The sequence below is a fragment of the Typopeltis vanoorti genome, chromosome 21, assembly GCF_054136105.1.
Source record: "Typopeltis vanoorti isolate ZY-2024b chromosome 21, IOZ_Tvanoo_1.0, whole genome shotgun sequence".
NCBI classification, from domain to species: Eukaryota; Metazoa; Arthropoda; class Arachnida; order Uropygi; family Thelyphonidae; genus Typopeltis; species Typopeltis vanoorti.
In genome coordinates, this window is record NC_143569.1 from 89,046,726 (window position 1) to 89,067,133 (window position 20,408).

At 35.8% G+C, this 20,408-nt stretch overlaps 1 protein-coding gene across 1 annotated transcript in view; it reads left to right on the plus strand.

Annotated features, from left to right (window-relative positions):
* Positions 1–10,123: 10,123 nt before the first annotated feature.
* The window catches only part of LOC150095093 (homeobox protein unc-42-like), a 69,446-nt gene continuing 59,161 nt past the window's right edge, over positions 10,124–20,408 (plus strand). Inside the window, exon 1 of the mRNA XM_090411193.1 lies at positions 10,124–10,262. Within this exon, the coding sequence (XP_090267319.1) occupies positions 10,124–10,262 (139 nt within the window). The remainder of the gene's footprint in view (positions 10,263–20,408) is intronic.

Genomic DNA, 20,408 nt, shown 5'->3' on the forward strand with positions numbered 1-20,408 from the left:
TAAACTAAGTTCAAAGAAAGGAATAGCTTAAATAGGAATGATGCTATTACAGAAAAATTATGTCATTCCATTTAAGTGTTTGCATCAGAAGAGCGAAAATAGTAGGCTAACCAGGAAAGGATGAATGGGGATTACACTGCTCATCTCATCTGTCACTATTGGAGTGACAGGTAGTAGAAGAGCAAACGTGGGAAGAGAACTCCCTAAGGAAATCTGTGGCACATCTTCTGAGTTAAGCAGAGAAGCTAACATCCTTGGTATCTAGAAGGCAGGTAGGAGAGTGATAAGAATTAGTTGCTTTCTAGTGAGTACAGAACAACTCGAACTAAACCGCGGGAAGTAGAAAACGCTTTAACTTATCTACCGGTTTGAGCTGCACAATCAAAACAATTTTAGTTGTTATGAACAATCACAGTTTTGATTGTTGATAACAGAATTTCAAACAAAATTGACAGGATAGGGTAGAATTTTGGCTTAGAGAAAATCAGAGAGTAAAATCCAGATTTGCATTTTCTGGTAAGGCACTTCTGAGTGCACGTATCCAAAATAATCCTGTTTTTTGGCAGAAATAATTGATAAAGCGCAGTTTCGTCAATTACAATGAACAAGTTTGTATTAAGTACCTGCTCATATTTATAGAAACGTGGAAAAAGTTAAGAAATTGAATTTTAACAAAGGGAGGTCGTGTCCTTTAATTATTGATGATTGAAGAAGACATCTGAAGCATGCAGCAGTTAAGCTCTTAAGTAAGTATGTAAGTTATATAGCGCGAGCATGGAGTTGTCTTTCCAAGCACTAGATAGGGAGGTCTGTGGAATCGTTTTTCTTTTGTTGAATAAATATTTACTAGTTATTAATATTTGTTCATGCGTAACTATTTATTGAATAAATATTAATGTTTGGAGCTAATTCGTCAGTAATGAATCGGCTCCAAATATTAATACAAAAATTGAACCAGTTCCTTATTGCAGCATATTTTATTTCTCAATCTTGAGACGTATGGGAAAACTGTGTCATATTCATTGTAGAATATTGAGAAATATTCTCTTTGGTATAATATATCAAGAATCTATTCTTCAAAACATAAATCGCAAGTTAAACGAATGCATACTAACTGAGAAAATTACATTTTCAGGTTTGAAAGTTTTTCAGCCCCACTGTTTAACACGTTCATTGCCAATCACGCGATATCGCGCGATGCGAGTTCTCACCAAACGGCCAATCACGCGTTATCGCGTTGACGTCGCTAACTAAATAAAAAAAAAAAAAAAAATTGGCCACCACACGAAATTCCAATTTTCAGCTTGGCAATGAAAGTGTTAAGTGAGGCTTAAAAGTTTAAGTTTTAACCTTTTTTATTTTCTATCTGAAAAATATGGAAGACAGCGTATCAAATTACGAAAAGAGGTAAATATTCTCTAGTTCCGAGGTAAATATTCCGAGGATAACTGCCTGCTTGTTGACGGCCCTGAAAAGTTGAAATGATCATCCAAGAAATGTGTGTGTGTATTTTTCCTTCAACATAATGATTATATATATATATATATATATATATATATATATATATATATATATATATATATATATATATATATATACACATATATATTAAACCTCAAAAAAAGGTTGAAACCGGTCTGGGTAGTGACCCCACCCATAATTTATTGCAGTATACATCTTTTAGTGAGATGTGCTTTACGTTATGGGAAAATACTAAGAATAGTGATCAGAGCTTTATCCACCTTTACAATGAGTTGCCCTGGTGTTGTATCATCTTTAGACTTGAACTTTGTTTCAGGCGCAAACTTAATTGTTTGTATACTTGGGATTCGGAGTTAAATAACCAAGCTTATAAAATTGCTTGGTGACCCTAATATACAGTATCCCCAAGTTAAAATATTTATTACATATATATATATATATATATATATGTTCACGAGGCCGGGTTGCTTGTTTCGAACACTTTTATAGTCATTGCTAACTTGATATTAATATCTGGTATTAATCCGTAATATGTCCAACTCGCTTGTCAGGATCTGAACGTATAGACGGCGCAGAGTGAACAGCAGCCGAATCTGCTCCCATCCCATACTTAAATGTAAGTAATTGTCTTAATATAATCACCTTTAAAATGTGCTCAAATGAATCATCTCAGTAATCTGAAAAATTAGACGCATTAATCATCGAAATCGATTCAGTATTCTGTCTCTTGTTTGCATTTGTTCAAGATGTTAACTTTAACATCGGTTGAAAGAGAGAGAGAATATTCCCCACTCCCTTATACGACGATATAAACGAAAGGCAATTGTTATATTTTATAACACTTTTATAATTGAAATCAGACTTTGAATTGGGCTGGATTGTACCATTCAAGTCTCAGCTCAATTATAAATAAGGTAGTATATATTTTATTGTGAGTTAAGTCTTTCGAAACGTTTTCCAAAAATTGCCTTAATTTATTACTCCTTGCATTATTAATATACTCGCACTATATAATATTTTGATTATTTTATCTATTTTATATATGCGTATTTTGGGTATGTAAAAACAAGGAAAAGTTCGGATAACGACTGAATATTCCTTTAAACATGAAATGGAACTAATGCTAAACAGCAACATACATACATACATACATACACACAAACACACGCTCGCGCACCACACATCACGGAGTGCTGCTATAATACGAAAAGATAAAAACAGCGCAATTAATATGGCTATTGACAGAGAATTCTTCATATGAGTGCAGGAAATAAAAACATTACATTATCTAATATAAACCAACAATAATATATGGCTGTAAATTTTAGTCACTATTCAAATTTGCTCATGCAAGAATATCTTTTAAGTTTCCCAACTTAAAACCACAACTGAAATAACGAGAAGTCATTTTAATAAACAAAATTCCTAATCTTTAGCCCATTCATGATACTAACAGGATTTATAATCTTTAGTGGTGGGAGTCAGATAAAAACGACTAAATTTCATAAAAATTAGTCCAGCTAGAGTGCTTCTGTTATATGCACACTGGCTAACAGATACTGACATAGTTTAAATTGTCCCACTGAAACGGAAATTAAGTGATTTTGTATCTTAAGGAAATTCGCATGGAGATATCTTTCTTTTAGGTAAATTAAATTTAGAATTTAGTTAGTTTTCATGGTCAGCTAAACAGCATTTAAAGAAAGCCATGATCGTCATCGCAATTTGCTACTTTTATTATATTCTTCTATGTAGTATCGTTGGCATCGCTCCCATAACGGATATTAATTTAACTGTAAAAGTCAGTATTAAAGTCGTTGAAAAATCACAAAAGGAATATTACGAAATAATGTAAAAAAGGCACTAGAAGTGCAGTACACAAAAGGTCGCCATTGTCGTCGTCCTTTATTTGCTTTGAAAATGCTAAACAGCAAAACGACACCAACAGGGAAAAGAAATGTTTCTTTTTTCTTATTTTTACAGATCGTTGTTAAGACTGCAGATGACAAGTACTTCCGTTTTTCTTCATCCTCTTTACATTTTTCTTCTCGATTACCAAATTAACTACTGTACATTTAGATATCAGGTTCTCTTTATCCGAAAACATTTCTTTTCTTTTTTGTTCATTTTGGCGACCAATCCTTAAATCTAAGTGGAAAACCTTCTAGACAGCCTTTCATCTGATCCCAGTCCATTAGCTAAAAGAGCTTCCTCTTTCCTATCTTTACTGCACGTTAATCTCAATGAGCATAGTATTCTCTCTCTCTCTCTCTCTCTCCATTAGTATTTTTTTATTGGAATAATGCCTTTCTTATGTTCCGATATCAAATAAAAAAAACGCATCCGATATGCTTTTAATTTCTTCTGAGTCCAACCATTTGGGTCTTTTGTTAACAACTTCCACCAATTCGTTTCCTCCCCTCCCACTCCTACAACAGAGATGATTCTTTCCCAACGTTCAGCACTTCTAGTTTCTACAGAACGGCTCAAAATCTCTGAAGTATTCGCTCAGCATGCCTTCCATCATGGTAATAGCACAAAACAGCGCAACATTCCTTCAGTAAGAATTTGGAACAGCTGCACACGCTTGGTTATCTTAACAATCCCTAATTCCCCACTGTGCGTCTAATCGCGTATCAATAGCTCACAGATATACACACACAATGTATCGCCGTATTCATGTGCCATTTGGTGGTTCTTGAACTTTGTCTTCAACTGCCAACGTAGGAAGACTATTGTTGGGGTCACGAGTAGTAAGAGAACGCTTGTGGCTATAGAAGTACGCCTTTTCTGGGACGTTTACGATCTCAAACTGTAGGATTTATTTTCTTTCCACCTGGACTCATATTACAGATCAGGAGACAGAAGTCTATCGAGATGAAGTCCATTTTTCTTCGGTAATTAAAATGAATTCATTCAATGATTGAGTTTCGAGTCCTCCTAAAGATGTTTAAAGTTTAGTTTTGAATATATCATAGCATTTTTTTTTTGTTTTTGTTGTTGTTGTTGTTGTTGTTGGGTAACTGATTCGCTGCAGGTTATTTTTTGTAAATGTAGATGCCGAATATAATTAAGGGAAATAACAACAAAAAGACAGAAAATGTACTCTTATTAGATACTTATAAAGGTTTTTTTTGAACTTTAATGCCTTTTTTTCTGATTTTATAGTTAGTTATTATTCAGAAGTTTCTAACATTCGACATTTATTCAGGGTTTGATTAAATACACAAAATGTGAAATAAAAATTAGTGAAAAATCATTTCAACTTATTTATTGGATCAAATTATTTCACCTTATTAGAAATCATGATGTCAGTGTACACACGTTTTAACTGATATCAGCTAGCATTAACATGTGGCAAAGAAAGTGAAGTGGAAGAACTTATTATAAAGTGAATCATATGCCTCTATCTCAATCTAAAGTGATTACATAAGAAATGGTCTCGAAACATATATCTCTTCACGTTTTGTCCTGCATGACAAAATAACCTATTTTGTCACGCAGGAACTTGACGTATTGTTCTAGATAAACTTCTCTAAGCAAATCTCTTTAAAATCCGTAGATCAGTCCCAGAGAAAGAGAGACTGAAAAACATCGAAAAGAAAAGAGAGAGAGAGAGAGAGAGAGAGAGAGAGAGAGAGAAAGACTGGCAAGCATTAAGAACTGCTATCGTTTCGTTGGTAAAGAATATCTGAAACAGAAGCAAGTCGTGTGAAACAGAAGAATAACTACTACTATCATTAAAGATTTCGCTTGATGCATTATTTTCTTCAAAAATGCATTCCGACAAAAAGTTATCACGTAATCTGGTCTTAAATATCTTATTTAATCGTGATCACTACTTCCGGTGATCTCTGAGACGAAACCAATACAAGACCCGATGTTCAGAATTCACAACTTTCTCAAAGCTGTTTGAGTATTTCAAACTTTTGTTCGTTTCGATTATTGCCAAGCTGAGCGAAGAAGAGAAGAAAAGAGTGCGACTGGGCCTATCATGCTCCGTGTTGTTTCTGTTATATCATTTCCCCTTTGTAGAGCATCCTTTGATTTCCCCACCCACTAAGGTCCAGAGCATCTAAGGAGAATTGTTTCCGCGTGATGCACCGCGGTGTTTTGAGAAGTGGACGACTTCGTACACCGGAAAGCACAAGCCTCATTCCGACCCCATACTGTTTTGCTAGCGGGCCTGCCGCTAAACAGCGGCGTGTGTCGAAGGCAAGCGGAATAAGTAGTTGCACGTGGCAGCGGGCGCTTGTCTGTCATCGAGCCGAGACTACGGCAGAACGGCGAAGCCTGTGCGGTCGGTCCCGCCCCTCTCATTAGCGACCCGAGTCCTTTCGGGTCATCTGGGCCAAAGGCCCGCTGCCCATTGTCGTCGCCCCGCGGGATACACGGGGACGTGTCCAGCGACAATGACAGATTTCGGCAACGTGTCTAAAGAAAACGGCGAAGGCCTCCCGCTGCTCTGATCGCAGTGCGACTCCGTATGCTTTGCCGGCTGCTCAAGGGGGATGGGACGAGGTTGTTCGACGCAGCCAGAGGTTTGCGTGAATTGTTGTGAACACCTGTCGGCAACAAGTCCAATGCAAGTAATGGACACACATGTAATGTGGGATGTATGGATGTCAGGCTATCACAGGTGGTTTCCCCCTACGCACATTTTTTAATAGAAGAAAAGGGAAGAAAGCATCATTCAGAAATATTTAAGGAATATTCGATGGAAATGTCAGAATTAGTCATCTCAATATTTATTATTATCCATCCTTATTATGAGCATTATCATTTTAAGGTGAACAGATCAGGTCTCCAAGTCTGTATTTAAATGCGTCTCATCCGTATTAATTGTCAGCTTCAATTATAAAAGCTTCCATGTTACAAGTATTTCGCCAAATTGGACTAGTCAGATAATCAAGAAAATAGTATTGACCGTTCAGTATAATAACAATGGTCAAAAGATGCCTTTGTTATGAAAAAAAATCGGTAATTTAGCCTCACATGGTGGCATAAACGTCAAGGGATGATGAAGTAGAGTACGACCGGTTAATGATTAATGATTAATAAATTATTGATCCGTTGAGATTGGCTGAGACTTACTATCACACATTATTCCGTTTTAATATACTCACTATATAATCCATCCGAAATTTAACCCTCACTTGCAAAACGACTCAGTCACAGAACACACGCAATTAGTAGACACAATGCACATTTTTTTCGTAGCTTTAGATGCTTCCTATATAATTCTAACAGATACAATGCTGCACCATAGACAGGTATCCTAAGCATCACAAACTATTCACACTAATTGTTCTTAAGTCAGTTGGTTGTCTTCTAAACTCGGCATGGAATAAATGCGAAGCCCTAGAAATCTGCAAAGCTTTATAGGAAAATAATCAAAGAAAGCTTCGGTTCTTTTGGTTTACAGAAAATCATTACTCAAAGACACACAAAAAATGAATTTTTTTAAATATATGACTTTGGAATGTAAGCTGAGCATAACAAAGTATCTTGCATGCTTTAACTACCCATAACTATTCTAAACACTCGCAGTGCAACAGCTTCTGTATTTACTATTGAATTACAGAAAACAATTTCGTCAATGTTATTCCACCCTACGCAAATCTCTATCGGGCTTTACAAATAGTGGATGAATTCGCTTTTATTAAAATGTTTTAAGTTTTATGATTGTCGCACATAATGACTTCCGGAACAAGTTCTCAAAAATCATTGACTACCGTAACTATTTATTTTCGCAAATAGTATAAAGAATTCTGTTTGAATAAAAAATTATTCAAAATATAGTCGGACTATAATGTAATATAAAAATATTAAAAAGTAAACACATAAAGCTATTCAGATTATTATTCTAATCTTATAGACAATTCATGTAAAATTTACTGATGTTCTTGCAGCTCATATATTCTAATGTAGAGACTACTATAATGGCAGTTCTCAGGAAGAACTGGGAATATGTGACAACCACTCATACTATACAAATGCTGTTCAGAAGCAGTGACGTTCGTACATAATTAATCTTATAGTATCAAGTGATTGTTACTCATTTTAACGATTTTAATGATATCAGATATAAAAGATAGAGAACAGGAACTGAAACCGTGCATGAAGTATACCAACTATAAAGTAAACCTTGACTTCAATTCAAAATCTATATATGCAAAACATAATATAAGGTAATATGAATTTTATAAGGCAAGCAACACGTAGGTTCTTTTCTTAAAGATAGAGTGAAAGTACATTTTACAAGAACTGGAAAATTTTTGCTGTTATGCATCGTCCTCAAATTAGCTTTTTGCAAAATATTACAATATTCAAATAAGAATGTAGCTCTTCTAAAATCTATTTGTATAACTTTGGAAATACTTTTATGTCATTAATACAGCAATACATTGGGTTTAAATTCCAAAATTTATAAAAATTTAGAACTTTACTCCAACTTATAACTTATTACTAATACATCATAATAGCAAACAATTCTCGAAATAAAATAGGTGAGTGCTTGTTTATACACATAAATGCAGTGTTCTGTATAATAATAATATCAGAGATTGCCAAGTATGTCTCAAAACTCTTATCTCTGACACTTGAGATTCAGATGACAATAACATCCTAATGGAACTACGCTGAGGAACTGCCGTATCAAAGTTGCGAAGAACTTCTGAGACCAAACACGCATTAAAGTTTAGTTGGGTTGAAGATTAAAGCTACTCTTATAAAGCAATGGAACATTGTCCGAAAATTTTTAAAGTTCGATCCCAAAATGTCTGAATCGCATGACTGTATGCAGATAAATAATAGAGCATATGTTCAAATTCTACACATAGTTATTCCGCTCTGCGTTCCTAGTTTTGAAATTTTCCTTATTAAGCTTCTAAACCCATGTTAACAGCATCTTTATCCCATTATCCCATCTCCAGGTGAAAAACCATTAACTGCTTAATTTTGTTATATTACACGGATCCGATCTTTCACAGTTTGTTTTTTCAATACTCCAAAGGAAAAGTTCATGACGGGAATAGAGAAGACATTCAAGGAACAGATTTTGTTCTGACATTTGAAGAATGGGGGGTTCTCTAGAAATCGACGAATATGATTCTACAAATTCCAAACTAAACTAGCACAGCTATTTTTCTTGTCATTTTCATAAAGACTTTCTTATAGAACTTTGAATCGTGACATAGTAAAGTAAAGAGATTGAATCCAAAGAATACTTAAATCAGCTAGAATTTCCATAATAATTTTCGAAGTGGGCCAAACTGTTCAAAAAGGAATGTAATATTAAAACAGGCTAAACAAAAACAGAGAGAGAGAGAGAGAGAGAGAAGACGCAACTGAAAACTCATTTTAGAGTTATCTATGGAATTGTTGGCAGAGAAAGATATATTCACTACAACAATAATGAAAACCCCCAAAGGTGTTTCTTCTGCATCCCACCAGGGTACACATGAACACACGCACGCACACATACATGCTCTCACGCAAACATATCGCAATGACTTGGAGACAAAATTTTGCTTACCGCTTTTCCCAGGTGACACTTGACAAGGAATGTCGGGCCCAAAAGTTAAGCATTGTCTTAGTACAAAAGTCGAGGGGGCAGTTTCAAGTCCGGCCCAACATTGGTGCGCGAGAAAACGGCTACAGCCACCGACTGTCACCGGGCACTGCTTGCCTGCCACTTTTCTCCAGCACAGACAGGCGGAGTTCCGTCAGCCTATGATCTGCCCAGCCTCGCTGATTTAATTTTGTAATCCGCGAACGTAATTTAGCCGCTAAATTTACGTTGTAATCATTTTACCGTGCCGTCGTTCTTTGTTTGCACGTGCCTGATAGCTGTGCAGCACACACGAACAGACGCACGCACTCAGTCACACACGCACACACACACACACACACACACACACACATCAACTACCGAGCTGCCCCCTTTTTTCCCTAATTCGTTCTCCGTCAAGATTTCGGTACTAAAAGGGGCGAAAAGAAAGAAAAGTTGTCAGAACCCCTTTGACGAAGCCACATGTAGGCAAATCGAGTGAAATGATGGGAGAGAAAGTTTCGGTACCTCCCCCCCCCTTTGCCGATTAAAGAGGGGGGGAGACAATGGTGTCCGTTCTCGCAGTTCTATATGAACGGACAGATTTGGGCAAAGTCTTTGTAGAAGTTTGTGTGCGCGCGCGTATTGCTTTGGTGATGGTGGTTAATATGGAAGAGAATCAGTGCAGGGAGCCAGTCGTAGGGTGGCGGTGGGCAAGGAATTATTCTACTTCTCTTAGTAGTAGTTGGCGTCATCCAGAATCGGAAACGATTTTCTGACGAGAGAAGGAGGAGCCTCGTCTTCCGTCACGGTGCCGTGAGCAGGAGGAACTCGAACCGTGGGAACCAATCAGGGACCGACGGGGCAGACCCCGTCGGAGTAGTCTCGGCCCAGTACGTGCACCGGCGTGGCATTGGCGGAGGCAGGACGAAAGACAGACAGACAGATGATCCTTATAAGGCTGTATCCTAGGTAACTTCATTAGTCACTTTTGGTTAGGTCGTCAGATATTGCCGACTCGCCTCCAAAACGCAATCTTCTCACCAGGTTTACCCCCGTCTTTATTCGCTCGACACACTTTTCTTAGACATGTCCGATGACCAGAGACTTTTGGGCGAGGACCGGATCAGCGAAAAGAGAAAATGCGAAGATTTCGCTGCTCTGTACGGCCTTGAAAGCGCTGCCGTAGCTGCTGCCGCAGTCACCCGCTCCATGCCTGACCACACAGGTAAGTGTGCGCCTGCAACTTGCGCTCCCGCGATGTTTCTGATAAATTCAATAAATCAAGGCGAATTATAATGCACGAGGTCTTGTGTGTAATTGAATCGACGGATAAACGTTCATTTTTAGTTTATAATACGGCGCTGACGAAATGAGGCAATCTGGCCGACACTGTGCTGGCGCACGTTATTAAATTCGGAATTCTATTATCGTCTTGCACGAGACTCGAGAGGGTCGTAATTCGCCAAAATGATTGAATGTGACAGTTTTTGCTGAGCAACGTCTCCCAATGAAACGATGTTGTACGCAGCCTCTGGCAACTACCCTTCCGATTGCTACAAATGGCGTTCGTCTGTCGGATAATCAGGGCAATCGTTAGCACCAGACACATGAGACAAATAAAATCAGGTAGCCGCTCTATCGGAACTCGTCGACAGAGCACGAAGAAATCGTATTCCTTGAATACCCGAAGATCTCCTATTCCTCGAATGTCAGAGAAGGGGCAGGTAAAGAAGGTATTGACGATGTGGATGAAAAAAAAAATCCATTCCCAGTTCCCTGTTAGGCCCTTTGAAATGCCAACAGCTGCAAAAAATAATAATAAAAAAGGAACTTTAGTATACTGTCTAGATTTTATCACAGACAGCTTCGTCGCATCTAAAAATTCTTAGGGTTGTCAAAATAGATCTTACAAAGAACAGACAGTGGCATGTTTATCTTCCAAAATCTTCGTTGAGAAGAGTGGAGGTTAGAATGTGTGTCGACGAATTCTTACTCGAATTCGTTGACACATTCTGAGATTTTGTCTTTTACAATTAGTGCAAAAACCTCAGTTATCTCAGCGACTTAGCATGCGAAAGTCAATTGAAGTAAAAAGAAAATATTCTTTGCGCCGAAAATGTAGCAACCAACTCACAAAAAAGGTATTATTTCTTTCAAATTATTGGATAGGAAGAAGTTTGCTTAACCTCACAATTTATTTCCACTTAAACACTGCATAATCCTGTTGGAATATTGCAATTTCCACATCCCACCATTTGCAGCAGGTTTATTCAGTTTAACGTACCTTCATCATTTATCTGGTTATAAATATTCCTCTATAATTTTAGTATACTTCGTACTTCTATTTTCAATTTATTCTATTTTTTGATTATATTTTGTGTTTTCTAGTACCTAAAGAAGACAGAGAAAGCTTTAAATTTGTTATTAGTATAAGAATTAAATCAATTCTTATTAAACGAATCACCTTCGTTATACTTGCTTGGAGTAATCACGCTTCACTATTATTATGCTTTCTTTCACATGCGCATATTATTTATTAAATGCCTATAGATTGGTCATTTTTTCTACAAAATATGCATTGTTTGATTTTAGATGTGTTTAAGAAATTTTATTTCATATGTACTGAAATAGATTTCACCAAAATTTAGAATATATGCTTTAGTTTAGAGCTTAAAATACTTTTTAATATTATATTACAATTATTTAATTGTATTATGATGATTATATTAAATAGGAAACATAAAGTGCATTACTAATTTATACACATTAACAGCCTGAACAGTAACAAGCTAACAGAAAAGAGAGTTACTTGATTTTTCAGTCAAGAAACAACTGTCAAGATTCAACAAGTCGCCTGTAAATCAGGCTTCTTGCCAAAACACATTGTCTTACAGAGAAGTTTAACACCACTACACATGCATGTTGCTTGTAAATAATTGACCCAAAGCTTGGGTCATAGGAGTTTACTTATTTTGCCTTTTAGCTAAAAATACTGGTTAGTGATCATGTTATCGTATTCTAGGTTAGGTTTCTATGCATCGTTGATATCATCCAATTTCAACCAGCAAGGCTGTCCCTCCCCCCCCCCCCCAACCCAATTTTAAAGGAAAAACTGGACTGGAATCCAAACAACCCACGTGGCTCGTCGTATAAGGCATGATAATTGTAGAAGTTCAAGACTGGTATACCAGTAAGAGGATACTAAGCATACTCCATCGCAGTTTTCTAACTGTGGGGTTTTCTATATGGGGGAAGCGAGTCTATATTAAAAAAGCGGGTCGAAGTAATGTCCAAAAACAACAACTTGAATCAAATAATTTGCACCATAAAACTATGTCCATTGTTTCGCCAGAGTAAAAGATACATTGGCGTGTAACATCTCTCTGATATTCATGAACATTATCAAACAGATATCTAAATTAAAATTCCTTTCTCAGATAATACACATAATTGAGAGACGTAAGCACATTACTTCGAATTCTGTTTTTATACAACAAAATTAGTACAAATTATTTTTCTTTTCTTTTTCTTTGTAAATTTTATACTCCTACATCCCGATGAATAATATTTAAAATTTAAGATACTAATGAAACATAGATGTTTTGCTATTTTCAATGTACGTTTACTAACAATTAACATTCTGGTTGTGTGTGTTGGGGGGGGGGGGACGTGCACATCAAGTCATATAGTCAGTCACATATTTGTTAAATGATATGAGTGAGAATGTGATTGGTCTTACAGTTATGATGTTTATTCAAATATGTGACATATTAGTATTCTTTGTATATTTTAATATTTGGTCGTAAAACCTATTAATTTATTAATACGTTTAGATAAGTAAAATATTCATTATGATAATTATTTTTAAAATAATTATCCAGTCTTCAAAAACAGTTTTAAGTAAAAAGAAAGGAAACGCAATGGAAATATTCCTAAGATTGTAGGGATTCCGATACATAAAGTTTACAAATCAGTGCTCTGCCGATTTTCAAATTATCGTCTACGAAGCAAGTTTGGTTGCTTCTTTCACAGAATAGGGGTCTCGGCTTAGTATTAACTTCCAAGTCTAGCAATGTTTTTACGTACTCAGGAGTTTTTTAATCAATTGTCCTGCGTAATATAGGGATGCAATATAAATTATAAGAAAACTGTAATTTGAAAACATTCACAAAATTAGAATAATTTTAACGGGTTCAAAATATTAGAATATTCCAAATTTTTCCGATTGGTTTTGAGGAGAGCATAGAAATGGCTTATATTTCAGTCGCTGCAGAACTGACTCGTATGTGAGGAATCGCTTGTGCGTGGATTTCAGCTAATCGTTTGCTAAACATAGGTCGAACGAGTGACATATCGGAAGCTAAGAAGTTTCGTATGGTATCTCTACACAAAGAAGGCCAAACTCAACAGTTTATAGCTAAGGAATTGAAATGTTCTCAAGTAAGCGTGAGGAGAGCATTGAGACAATATTCTAATAACCGGAGTTTTCAAAATAATCGCTGCAACAGCGGTCAAAATGTAATAAATACATCAAGAGATGAAAGGAGATTGAAGAATATCGTGAAGAAAAACCATTTCCGAAATGTAAAGCATTTTCACAGGAGATGGAAAAAACTAGGTGTGAATGTGTCTAAATCTACAACGTTGAGAAGACGTCGCAAATTGGGTTTTAAATCATGTGTGCCTAAGACGAAGCCGCTTATGACATCCATGCAAAAGGCTAGAGTAAAATGGTGTAAGCAAAGACTGTTGTGGGGTCAAGAGGACTGTAAAAAGGTACTTTTTAGCGATGAAAGTATGTTTTATTGTCCCATGGTCATCAAGGGATACGTGTCGTAAGCAAGAAGCATTTGCTAGAATGCTAAAATGTTCGGTGAAATTTGCAACCTCTGTTATGGTATGGGCTTGTATGACCGCAGAGGGTCGAGGTAAGCTGTGTATTGTGTACGAAAGAGTCAATTCCAAAGTGTACCAAGAAATTCTTGAGCACTTTATATTACTGACATCGGAATATTTATGTGATGGTCATTTCCTTTTTCAGCAAGATTCAACTCCTTGTCACTTTCTCAATGGGTTTTAAATCTGGTGAGTTTTCCGGCCAAGGAATTACATTGATTTGCCTTTCTTTGAGCCATCTAGTAGTTGTCTTGGAAGCTCAAAGAAAGGCAAATCAGTGTAATTCCTTGGCTGGCAAACTCACCAAATTTAAAAACCATTGAGAATTTGTGGGGAATTATGAAGAAACGTCTTCAAGAAGTTGCCCCAAGAGACAAAAATGAACTTGTTTCTAGTCTGCAGACCATATGGGCATGTTTTGACAAAAAAAAAAAAAAAAAAGCGAACCACTAGTAAATAATACGCTCAACCGTTTATGATCGGTCATAAAAGCTAAGGAGGATGCAACAAAGTAGTAATTATCATGTTGTTTCCTTCTGACTATAATTTTTGTGCATTTATTTTCGCATTATTCTAATATTTTGAACCACGTTAAAAATTATTCTAATTTTGTGAATGTTTTCAAATAACAGTTTTCTTATCATTTATATTACATTTTAATGTTTTTACATGGTTATATAAACCAAAATACGTAGATTTAGATAAGGCTAATTCATATTTGGTAATAATTATTTTCTATGCAATAAATTAGAATTGCAAATCATTCAACACATTTTCTTTGATTATTCTAAGATTTTGATTCGGAGGTGTATACGTTTCACATTTTCATGTTCAAGGAAACCAATAGGTTCGAGAATGAATGAATGCTTTCTTTCAGATGAATAATATCATAAAGTCGACCTACTCACATTCGTTTTCTAGCCATAAAAGCCATTGTACATTCGGTATGCTCGAGAAATATGAATCGGGGAGTATCAAGGACGAAGAATTCAAGTGGAATGGAGCCTATTCCTCGTGACACCACTTCGGACTTATCTTTATGAGTGAAAATAATGTAGAACAAAACACTTTCTCGTGAATGCTTCGAATCATTGTTCTTGAACTGATAGTACAATTGTTACATAACCAGTACCATACCATACCACTATATCATAACACGCTTTGCCTGCCAATAACTGTTGCATATCGCGTCATCATATTTCGGTATGGTTTTTATCAGGTTATGCTGTAAACAGCCAAAAGGAAAACCGACTCCTAGGATAAAAATAATCTCGCTTCACAACTCTGAAACCGGGTTTTTAACTACAGGATTACTCTTAGAAAATAGCTTTCCATATAACGCCAAGAAGATGTAAAGCTAAGATTTGATTTGAAAGAACCTGATGAGGAATACTAAATTTTAAAATATTTCTTTTAGTATTGGAACACTGATACGACTCACGTTTCATACTGTGAAGAAAAGACGAGAGACCGAAAACAAATCAGCGCCGAAGGAGATAAAAAGGAAGTGGGTTTTTTATTTTTTAAAAAAACGTCTTAGCGCAATTACTTCTGAAATTAGTATGGTTGAATAATGAAAGTTGATTATGAAACTTCACTAGCTGATAGCATTTCTGTAATTAATCTTTAATTTATAATAAATGGAATCTTCAGTTTAGATGACTACTTTTTGTTCAATAACATTGTTTAGTTTGATAAAAGGAGACATCAGATGCACAGTATTGCAAAGCAAACTCTTTTTTTTACCATCTTGCAAGATAAAGAGAAAAGAAAATCGATATATTTTCTAGATTCGCTTCGTAACCAAAACGTTTCATTTAGCATCACTTCAGCGTACGGAAAATGCTGTAAATACCACAAGAAAAGTATACGTAAGAGAAACGGAAGACGCCCGAAGAATCAAATGATAAAAAGAACACAGCTCGCATATTGTGTGACTAACTGAAAGTAGGCAATTAAATCATCAACGTACTTGAACTGATGTATTCGTAGGCTACTCTTTATTGTGTACAGCGAAGTTTTACCAATCATACACTGGCTAAAAAAGGTTAAAGTTAGCACTTTGCGATGTACTTCACAGAAGCATTGATATAACTCAAATCAACGGATTATTGAAATGTGTCAAATCCGATAAGCAACAAAATAAAATCACCGGTAGTCTGCTGCATGATGAACCATGACCGGAAGCAGTTTTCCTCGTAAAGATCTTAAACCAGAAGATAGAAAACTTCTTTATTTTAACACTGTTTCTTCAATGGATGTAAATGCATCGAAACATATGAACAGTACTGCTTCTTTTTCAAGTTCTGAAAAGCTGAAGATTTTCCCATGCATCATCTTATAAATTTAAACTAGTCGGCAAGCAAGAAAAACGTATATACATCATAAATGACACGTAAAACTTTTAAACGTGTATTTTACTTTATTATTTAATTAATAGAAGAACTTAAGCTCACACGTAGCTGGTTTAAAACGCTGTCTGTTTCGTTCTTAAAAGTGCGGTGTGAGTATCTGTAGTGCAAGTTCGACTTGAACGTAAATGTTTTGAAGCGCTGATGAACATCTTACCGTTTAGTTACAGACGTCAAGCTTATGTTATTCTTGACGTAAACCATCGTCGGGTAAATTCAAGCAAACCTATGTTGTCATGGAAATAGAAATATATCGTCACATCTGTCTTAGTAAAGTCACATCTATCTCTGAAAACATTTTCATAGAGTTTCACTTTATGAAAATGTTTTCAGAATAGAGAACGATATCTGTATAGTCCTATATGCAGATATCGCTCTTCGGGCAAAGCTTTCATTGGTACAGATGTGTTAAGAGCTCTTGAATACACCGATTAAAACACTTTCCCTTCTACGAACTCCCAACACTTCCGGTGCAAAAATTGGCCTCCACGCTGCAACTACGGACCGTACGGCGGATTAAGTGAAAACCAAGTCCCTCTGATAGTATCGGGTGACAGAGACCTCTGTCGGAGGTGTTTGAACACATGCTACTTGCAACTGGTCTCGGTTTTTAACTATTATTGTAGCAAGAGACACGATGAATAGGGGAAGGGGAGATTTCGGTGTTCCTGATGCCGAGATAGCGGCAATGGCACAGCGAGCGGGTGTCGACACCTGTGGTCCTTTGTTGAACCCTGACCTGTTCGGCTGTTGACGATAATCGACAGACGCGTGCCGGTTTTTAAAACAGTATCAGATACACGCACATACAACATTGATAATAAAGTTTTTGCTTTTAGATTGTAGCGATAACGTCACACAAACAAAATAACCCTAAAGACGCAGTGGCGCCACCTATTAGGGTATTTTGGAATTACTTAATCCTACTGAAGAATGAGTACACGCAATTACTTTTAGTTCAGTGCTTTCTTTTATAAGAGACGTCTGTCTCAACTACTCAGACGATGCTGCCGCTTTGATTGTTCACATAACTCAGTCCAAGACAATTAAGTCGCTAAAGAACGGCTTGATCGCAAGTATATGTCGTTGCAAATTGCGCTGACTTTCCTCACAGCTAACGTTGTCGCTTTTCAACTTTGACCAGAGCTAAATGCGAGAAAGTTTGCATTTTCGAGTGCTCCACTTCAGCAGGTTGTGCTATGAAACCTTTTTTCCCTTTATCCAGCTGACTCACGAAATAGCTTAAAGTTGTTAGGTTGCTTGGATTTTGGAATGAGACAAGTACTTTTAATATTCTAAAAGTAATAACGGACCTTTTTGTTGGCTTGGTATTATGTATTTCTATTATTTCATAAAAAAGTAACTTTTTAACGATGAATGCTCCAAAGCGTTTTGATCTGCCCAAAATATAGATTTTTGAAATTCTAGTTATAATTGGAATTATAGTAATTCATTACTATACTCATTAATCACAATAATTTTCTTAAATCCTTTGGATGATTTAATTTAAAGCATAATTGATTTTTTAACAAGAAGTACCTACAATATTATCATTATTTCTCTAGACGGTAGCATATAAACAATGTTTTTATGGCTAGGAAACGAATTTTCATAATTTTGTTACCTTGTGAGCTGTGCAAAAAATTTCGGTTTGACCTGGACGACTTTTAAGTACAGTTTGGAACAACACTATAATTCTTAATGTTGTATTCATGACAAAAGAACACAAGCGATTAATGTACCAAAGAATAATTCTTGGATCTGCTTTTAATTCTTGGCAACAAACATATAGAGATATGTAATTTCTGTAACATCGCAAGCTCAACCTCGACTTCTCAATGCAACACGTGCCGTTCTACGCAATGAAAAATATAACAACACTCAAATTTCTTTAACAAACAATGTGACAGTGCAATTTGTATCAGGCGCATGCCTGATAGAAATTGCACTATTATGAATAATTTCTGGCACGATTAATTTTTATTATACCATGACACAGCCTATAAAGATGTTTCTATGGTATTTAATTCATTTACAACTGAACAAAAAATGACCGGATCTAACTTTTATAGACACATATGCGATTTCTAAAACACTTTTCATACCATTTGGGCACTCCTAGATCGTAATATGCGTTCACGTGCTATTGCCGACACAAGTGTAGAACAGTACTTTTCTATTATACTTGTGATGTGATGCTTGAGGGTCTTTCAACCAAGTCTATTGTTGAACCTGTAAGCAAGGGGAGTAACACGTTAGAGGTCTGCTTACTCGCATCGCTGAATATTTTGTAAGTAGCCAAGCCGTGGTATTGTTGCTCTGAACAAACAGTCGTAACACGGAGGGGTTTAGGTCGCCGAAGCGAGTAAAGTGAGTGTTGCAAAGAATAAACTTTTTTTATTATTATCGTCGTTCAATGGAAATAGAATGGTGTGTATTGTGTAGAGCGCCCTCTGCTTATAATACTGTGTATCGAAGGAGATTTGGTTTAGTTGTGTAGCGAATTCTTCGGAAATGTTTCTCTCCGACCACCTCTTTAGTAGACATAATGCTCAATATGGATAAAACGTTGGGCAATTGTTTTGATAAGACTATTTACAATTATATTTATATCGCAATTATTATTATTACTATTATTAATGTTGGTATTTTTTGTATTTTAAACAAAAAAAGTAATTGAAGATAGCGTTTAGGTGCTCAATGGTCCTAAGCATCAATCACTAACACGCACATCATATTTTAGTGCTTATATATCTGTAGATATTATAGTGCATCGTTGCATTTGTCCTCGTTTTGATACAATTTGTTTTTCGATAGCACGGATCTTTCATATTCTTTAAACCATTAATTACTGAATTTCATAACTGCTCTGAGCACGCCTCCCCCCGATGGCACGATTCTGACATTTCTGCCTAAAATACTCAACCAGCTGGCTTATTACTACAGACAGCAAGACTACTATGCAGAACTTCTGTCTGTAACAGGGGTCTTTCTGAAGCATGCAAGAACCACAAAATTATTAAATATAGCAGAGGATTGTTGGAGCTATTAATGAGACAATTCCCTGAACTACTATCAATAACTTTATTTTCGAGTCTCATGAATTTCACGACTGAACGTGATATATGCTTGTCAGTATGAGAACATACGAGAATTATTTAGTTCATTAAAAAGGTTTTTAAAAAAGAAAGATTTTGATTGGAGTGTTTAGTAATTAATGCTAATAATAGTCAGCATAAATTACAGGGTCTTAATACCCACGATCTTTCCAGATTTACTTTCATGACCATAATATTTGGATTTTTGGATCGATTGGTTAGTCATATGCCTAAATTGTTCTTTCTTCTGGCCGGTTTGTCAAGTTGTGGATGAAAAACCCGAGCTTCCTGGAGAGAAAATCTTGATATCTCTGTAAGACCGTTATTGAAGGTAACTCACCTTCAGTTGAAAAGCCCTCATAAGGGTTCAAGGTTTTAGTAGTCTGACTGACTGGACTTTAGGATTCGACGCAATAACAGGACTCCCTATCGATGAACACGGCTCTCCCATATATCTGAAAGCAACTGTTTTGAGAATACAAAAATATTTATTTTTGTATTCTCAAAACAATTACTTTTATTTTAACAACGAAATATTTTATGGATAGTATCTTTAAGAATTCAAAATTATTGAAATTTCAAAATTGTTTTCAGAATTCAAATTTACTAAATCCCTCAATCTGTTCACGACTGAAAATGTTATTGTAATTCTAATTTTACAGTTAATATAGTTTTAATCAAAGAATGAATGTGGTGAGAAAAATTAGTAAGAAAAAAATAAAGAGAAAATGCGACAAACTAAGCTATTCTTTGGATAATTTGACCCATTTCGTTTTATACTGTTAATTAAAATATTTTATCATGAAATAATGGTTATTGTTTTTCTTTTTCTTCACATTTCTGTAAAAAAAAAAAGAAGAAATCTGGCTACAAAAACGGAATATAAATATTTAAAAATATTATTGGAAAGAAATGTGTTCTTAATTGAGAGTATTGTAATCTGTTTTAAATTACTGATCTATATTT